Here is an 8,136-nt window from a genome sequence, read left to right as displayed (position 1 = left end):
CAAAACCACATCCACCCCATTGCCGGCAATGGGGAAAAAATAATGATACATCACGACACATCACGTGACATCACGAGTTTGACACCCGTGAACTAAGCCAAGGGGCTTGTCAACTTGTTGTCATTACTCAAATCTCTCTGTAAGGCATCATATGGAATTACCACTTTTAGGAAAGGATGGATGGGCTGCTGTTGAAAACTCTTTGTAGAATCTGGCTGAATTGTGCAAGCACCACTATTTCTCAGGGAAGACCTCCAGTTTCTATTCCCCACCTCCCCTGCTCCATAAAGGATTTGGCTGTCATTAATTTTGCAGAGATAGTGAAAATCCTTGATAAGATGGTATTCCATTCTTGCAAGGAAGCCTCGTGAATTAAACATCTTCCTTCCATCTTCCTGCTTGCTACTCCTTTAAGCTTTCCTTTCCCAGATGCCAGCTGTCGCCAAGGAAATTTGCAGCAGCATCTTCTCCTGCCTCCTTAGTTGGCTGAAGCTGCAGCAGCATGGCCTGGAGAGTTTCCTTCACCATCTGGATCTCTCTTTGTAGAGACTGTATATGCTTTATTAAGGAATAAATTGAAAGGTAATTGGCAGCTCCTTTCCCCTCTTCCACTTATTTAATAAGTTGTTGCTGTACTCTGCACAACAGATGGGCCCTGCTAGCTAATTGCAGCATCAAGTTCATCTAAATTGATTGGATTAAATATTAATATATATTTCACACTGGGTCCCCCCACCCCACCCCCTGCGCACACACACACACACACACATCTGTCTTTGTGAGCTTGTAGGCAATCAACAGCCTTATGCAGTGTCTTTGCTTAAGGGGTGTAAAATGAACAGCATTCTAGGGACATGTATGTGCATATGTAAGCGCGAATGGCTGCTATAACTCCCAGAGTGCTACACAGAGAGAATTGCAGCCACTATTCAGAGAGAATGATCTGAAATCTTCACTTCAAAGTTATATAAATGAATATAGATAACCTGTTTGTCAACGTGCTGGAACTTCAGTCTATAGATACTAATTTTAATTAACATAAGATTTGGTCTCTGAGTTCACACTTGTAGAATTCTCTTTTTTCCATCCATACGGACACTCATAGGCAAGTAACATACTGCTTCCCCTAAGATGAAAGGCAATCCCATATCTTTTATGTAGAGACAGCAATAAAAACATTGTGAACATCTGTTTGTAAATGCATTTGCTTTAACACAAAATTGTAACATGTAACTTGGTACATTAGCATGTATCCCCAGTTAGGAGTGCTGACTGAAACTTGCAGTCTTGGAAATGAGAATTTATTTCCTCTGCAGTCTTATGTCTCCAATTGGATCAGTATGTACATAGTGACTCTCCATTAATGCTAGCCAATTTCCAATAGAACCTAGCACAAATGGAGCTTAATTAGAACCAATGCAATCAAGAGTATGATTAATCTCTATGTACAGCGAGAAATACTATACTTCAAAAAAAAGTTGCATGCTTTGGCTGGGAACCAAATGTTGAAAATTATTTTAACATAAAGATGGTTAACATATTAGCATGCAAATAGCTCCTGATGGGCCTCACTACCCTTTATTTTGCTTCAGGCTTTCGATCCATTAGACAAAGCTTGCTGATTTCATCCCCATTTGGCAAATTGCTTCTTTCATGGTGCAAAATAAAGGAGGGATGGGATCACCTGGTGTTGTGCCTTCCATCTCTACTCAGCTGTCATTATGTGCATCAAAGTGTTAAAAGTGGAATAACCAAGGACCACTCCTTTTAGGACTAGCCATGCTATTTATCTACGGCACTTTTTCCAGTGGCTCTCGAAAGTTCTGTGCCTTTTGAGGTACTGTGGAAAGTTTTATATCAAAATATATTTTATTATATTTTATACTGTCTCCATCTTCCCTTAAACATTAACAAAATCCACAATGAACTGAGAATCGTGTCTCCGCTAGATAATAGACAGTCAATCTGAAACTAGGTTAATCAAGTAAAAATAGCAAAATTCTTTATTCAAACTTCCTTAAACCCCCAAATAAGTCACCCATACTTAATTGACACATCAAAGAAGAAGACCTGTAAACTCAAATAGAGTTAATTAAAACCTTCTCCCAGCAGAACTTCATATTCACCAAAATAAGCATCACAGAGGACACTTACCTACTCAAACTCCATGGCCCACAAAGGACCAGTTTTCCATAAAAATGCCTGATTTCTGTACCCCTTTTATTGCTCCTTTCCAAGGCCGGATTCTGTGCTGTTTAAATAAAGCAACTCCTTTTCATGCAGCATGTTTGGTGTCCTTGCAATACCCTGGCTCAGATCGAGCCTTGCACAATACAGATAAATAAATTCATGGATAATGTAAATTCTTGCCTCTTATTCACGTCTCTCTCCTTGAGCTGGGGTTTTTTTTTTGCCTGTCTTATCCTATTTTCCAGTTAAATGTTTTGATGTTTGCTGATGTTTAACATATAAACATCAAACTATATTTTTGCTAGCTGATCTGAGTAGTACATATGCTTTCTCTGATCTGGATATATGGGTTGATTACAAGTGTGCTGGGTACAAAGTACATTGGACATTACCTACAGTATTTTCCCACAATCTCAGCTAAAAAATATATATATGTGAAGGTAAAAATATGGTCTTAAGAGGTAATTGGGAGGGGGTAAAAATTCCCAGGAAGGAGATGGGGGAATCAGAAGGGAATCATGGAAAATATATGTAAATATTTTCAATCTCAGCCCACATTCCAATTTAAAAAGCATTTTTTCAACTTGTTTCTATTAAGGCCTTCTGAAGATTCCATCCCCCATAATTTACATAAATTTACTGAGTTACACTATTTTTAAAAGGAATTGTAATGTTCCAAATATGCATGTGTAAAATGTCACTTTTTAATTTTAGAATCCTATATTATTGTACAAATGAAAAACAAAAATAATAAAACAGTAATAATAAACCCAAAATAACAATAAATTGAAAAAGAAAATAAAAATGAAGATCGATACAGCACATAGCAAGTTTCAGTGAGAATATTAATATATACAAAGGTCAGATTTTTAAAAATATTATTAAATCTACACCACATTGAAACACAGTGCTCCATCTTTTCATTTTCCACAGTATTGGAATACTGTAAAGATAACTCACTTTTGGAATCCATTTTATTTCCCCCCCCATCTATGTAAGACAATTCTCTTGGCTGATATCTGGGTTAAGTAAAGCCATTTTACTTCATAAAAAGTCAACATCCACATTTTTAAAAATTTAGTTCAACATTGTGCAAATTTTCACCCAGTGTTTAAAGATTTTCATTTTTCATTGAAGAAATATTGCTCAGATCCTTAAAATTAAAAAAACCCTGACCCCCCCCCAATGAAACCTTTTTAATTTTACAGGGGTGGTGAAATGGGTACAGAGTTCTACAAAACATTGTCAAACACACCACACAATCTTCAAAATGATGATGCTCCATCTGTGTCAGAAATCCATCATCATCTTACATTTACACAAACTATCTGGGGATAGTTCCAGATCCTGACTTCCTTCTGCTTCAGTTCTCTGCTTCCAAGGAAACAAAGAAGTTAGCAGCAAGTAATAAGTTTCACTGATAGGTTTTGTGGACCACTGAACAAAGTCACTTCAATGAACCTCCATCCTCCCAGTATAACCTTGGTAATTTTCCTCTGAACTAAAGGGACCTTAACTGATCTCCAGAGAAGCAACAAAGGTTGAATCTGATTAGTTCTTGGAAGTGAATACACCAGGAAATCTCAGGTTTGTAGGCAAGATTAGGAAGTCAGAAAACATCCCAGAAGGCAATCCAAAGAAATCAAAAGAGCTACATACTATGACTGTTCACCAGGCATCACCAAGAGTTGAATTTAACCTAAGAACTCTTTCATTTTTACTTCTGGACCAATTCAGAATATTGGAAAAGTAAATAAATGCTTCTGCTCCTTCTCTTTTCTCGCTAAGAGAAGGCAAATAAACAGGGGAGCATTTTACTAAGTAAATACTAACATGACCAAAGATTCAGGGAATAGCAATGGATTGAGGACAGATTCTCAGCTATACAGATTTATAACACGGTTATTCAGAGACAGCAATTTCTCTGGTGGAAAAGGTTTAAGCTGATAATAAATGCATAGTCTCAGTGCTACACAAGAGACTATTTTTTATTTATTTATTTATTTATTTATTTATTTATTTATTTAAATTCCATTTATATCCCGCCCTTCTCCGAAGACTCAGGGCGGCTTACAAGCTTAGCAGTAGCCTTCATTCTATGTTATATGCCTGTATTAGGGCTTTCACACACACCCCAAGCGGCATTATTACAAAGTCAGCTTAATTGCCCCCAACAATCTGGGTCCTCATTTTACCTACCTCGGAAGGATGGAAGGCTGAGTCAACCTGGAGCCTGGTGGGATGCGAACCTGCACTAATTGCAGGCAGCTGGTGTTACTTAAGGAGGCATTAGCCCACTGCTCCACCAAGGCTCTATGCATATGATATTCTTTTTAGCTGTTTTAGTTAAAAGAATATCATATCCAGTGGTAGGATTCAGCCAGTTTGCACCACTTCAGCAGAACCGGTAGCTAATTTTTTGTTGCCCAGGCCCAGAATGGACTTCTGGAAGTAGCATCCACACAGAGAACCGGTTGTTCACATATTTGAATCCCACCACTAATGATATCATACCAGACAAAAGAACAGGGATGGGCATTCTGATTTCCATACACACCTCCCTCCAAATATGGTTTGTAGTCTGTTTTAAAAAAACAAAACAGTAGTTCTACAAAAAAAGGCATCAGTTAGTAATTCATAACCATTACAGAAAGCTACTGGAAGCTTTTTTCTGAAGCATGGTGAAAAAAGGAATCCTTTGTACATGCAGGATTAGACGAGTCAATCCTTATTTTAGTCCAACTATTACAAGCACTCAAATTGTCTGACAAAATCATAACTGCTAATTAAGACACCAAATAACTGTGAAATTGCAATATAAAACCCATTTAATTTTATTGGGAATGCTAGGGCTCTCCCTATCACTGAAATAACACCTCTCGTCAGCTCCTTAGACACCAGAAGTATACTACCTCAGCTCTTCGCTCTTCCAATTAACAATTCAGATTGTTTTCGTATGCTTTTCAACTGATTAAGAGCTCTTTTGCAGACTTGCTGAATTCTGGCAGCTTTATCAAAATATATTGATCAGGCGCAAGGATGCATGCAAGCTTACCATTATACCATCCAATACCACTTACTCGGAAGTAAGTCCCATGAAATCCAAGGGGTTTATGCCACATAAGGAAGTCTAAGGGTGTAATTTAATTTGGTTGTTTGCTTTTTTTCCATCTGCCAAATGTGAAACCTACTGCTTAATATTTACTTTGAGAAGCTACAATATTAAATAAAAATCCCTAGTGGGTCTGGGTAAATATTCAGTGTTAAGCATTAGTGCTGGCTTCTGGCTTCATCTATGTTGTGTTATTCAGCTCCTGCTAGCAGGCTGGTTGATTCCAGTATTCACTGCCATTAAAATGTAGATTGAAAAAACAATGACATCTGGGATTTATTCCTTCTAATAGAAATTTAAGTATTAATCAAACCCACAGTATGTTTAAATATTGGCAGAACTGCTTGCTTGACAGCACCAGGAAGTTGGATCACTTGGAAGCAATCTTTTAATCTCTCTTTTAAGAGATGCAGTCTTTTGTCTGTCTATTAAACCAATTTTGTCTTAGTCATACTCAGAACTGGGGACCTATTTTGCCATCTGCAAGAACTGATGTGTCTTAATGTATGCCTCAGGCATGAAAATAGCTAGGATTTGTGTATGTTTGCCACCAGAACTACTTTGTGCATTTTTGAAGCAATTGCCATTGCTAAGAGCTAGTTCCAACATGATGTTTGCCAGCTCCTTTGCCCATTTCACTTTCCATGCCAATTAACACTTAATGTGAACATTAGAAGCTCTGGGAGGTGGCACCCACACATCAGCTTGCAAGGCTAGGTTGCACTTTAAAATGTATGAAGCCATCAAAGATCTTGCTGTCTCTAGAATACCCCCTCACCATACATTCAGAATGGGGTTGTGCTGTCTTGTATTGCTGTTTATACAACTTTAATGCACAGTGTTTGAATAGCTGAAAATGATTATGGTTGGGTGTGTAGCCAGCTAGATTTTTAGACTGGATATGGCATTTTTTTATCCAGCTATTGAGTATTTTGCAAGGACCTGGGATAGACAGGTATGTTTAATAATATTCATCACAAGATGTAAGCTATCCCAAGCAATTGCTACTTTTTGCAATTGATTGATGGTGATTTTTGTCAATGCTGATAGTGTTCAAATGGTGCTCCAGATGTTTTGGGATTGCACCCACTATCGCTTTTGTTTTCTTTTGCCATAGTTATTCTACTTCTGTTTTCAAGTCTTTGTATATTGTGATTTTCTCCTCTATTCTACTGTCTCCAGGTACTACCATGTCTACTATCCAGACTTTTTTGGGGTCTTTATTATCAACAATTGTTAAGTCTGGAATGGCAGCTGCTTGTCTGTTTATTATTATCTGTTCATAACAACGTGAAATCACATTGCCAGTTCTTTAACTGGTGTTGGCTTTCATACGCATTAAGCCAGTGGTGGGATTCAAATATGTGAACAACCGGTTCTCTGTGTGGATACCGCTTCAGACATCCATTCTGGGCCTGGGCAACAAAAAGTAACTACTAGTTCTACCAAAGTGGTGTGAACTGGCTGAATCTCACCACTGCATTAAGCTCTTCTCAAGAACCTAAGACGGCATAATGCATTGGTGTAGTATTTGCAAATATAGTATAAACAGTGTGGACTTTTGCATTGACAGATAGAAATGTCAATGTGCAGATTTTCTATGTGCCAAACAAGATTTTTTGGTATGGCACCCAGTGTGCTGGGACTACTATAACTGGCTTTTATGTCATAATCCTTCAATTTTGATATTGGGATCTTAATACTATATGATCTTCTCACTTTTTTTCTTCTATTCTGCTATCCCCTGGTATTGTGTGCATGTCTCTTCAGTGTGCAACCATCCCTGAATAGCAAATGTCACCATGAGACTTGGAATCATGGAAAAGTAGTGTTCACAGTGCATAAAAAAGTGCCACAAGAGTATCAGTTCTGTGTGCAGGTTCAGCTGAACAAGATGGTAGTGGCCATCAGGAACAACATTACACAAGTGGCTGATTCCTATCCATCTTTCTACAAATTCAGCTAAGTGCATTTTCTTTCTTAGAGGTCATTAATAGTAGAAACATAAACTGCATATAGTATTCTGGATAATCTAATTTGAGCTATTTTTACATGTTTTGATTACTGTAAATCTAATATCAAAATTAGTAATTTCCTTACTAGCAATGTATAGCTTCTTCAAAAATAATATGACTATATTTGTGCCAAATATTAATAATCCATACAACTTTATAACAGTTAACAGATATTTACTGTTCACAGTACTCTACTGTAACATTTAACAGAAGGTATTATAAAAATGTAGCTTGGAAATAACAAGACTGTAGAATTGATATTAACAAGAATTTATCTATTTTTCATATTTAGCATGCCATTCAACTAGCACAAAAGCGGTTCAGATGAACTTTTGTGGCCTCTATAAAAAACAGAATATTTTAATCTGACCTAGTTTAGATCAAGCCAGTGAAAAGATTTCATGCAGTTTCAAGAGCTCTAGATAAATGGTTTTCTGATAGACTCTGAGGAATTGACTGCTCAGGAATACATCTGATCCATTTGGTAATTTAGAATCATATTAGATGGCTGATAGAAAAAACTTGGAAACTATTATCTGAGTGCAAAGCAATAAGTGCAAAAATTTCAGTGCAGACATATTTACACAAAAGCAAAGACAACCTTTGGAAAGCCTCTTGTTACAACCAAACTCAAACAAGCCTTTTGCTTGTTCTTATGAAAATGTCTGCTGAGTCACCCCACTCCTTAATACAGAGATCACCAACCTTTGTTGGTTGGTGGACCAGAGAAAAAGGGAGAGGGAAGCATTTTACATGCATATGTGGCCGTGTGTGTGCATAGGGCCTCAAGCACACACATGCTGCAAAGAGGATGGTGTT

The 8,136-nt window shown here is 37.4% G+C and overlaps 1 protein-coding gene across 1 annotated transcript in view; it reads right to left on the bottom strand.

The window, feature by feature from the left end:
- Positions 1 to 402: 402 nt before the first annotated feature.
- DISC1 (DISC1 scaffold protein) overlaps positions 403 to 8,136 on the bottom strand; it is a gene marked incomplete at both ends in the record, with an annotated part of 171,200 nt that continues 163,466 nt past the window's right edge. The window contains one exon of the mRNA XM_083350198.1: positions 403 to 558. Coding sequence (XP_083206324.1) covers positions 403 to 558 — 156 coding nt within the window. The remainder of the gene's footprint in view (positions 559 to 8,136) is intronic.

Source organism: Vipera ursinii, assembly GCF_947247035.1.
Source record: "Vipera ursinii genome assembly, chromosome: 1".
Taxonomy (NCBI): domain Eukaryota; kingdom Metazoa; phylum Chordata; class Lepidosauria; order Squamata; family Viperidae; genus Vipera; species Vipera ursinii.
Note: the sequence above shows the minus strand (reverse complement) of the source record. Positions and strands in the feature narration are given on the sequence as shown.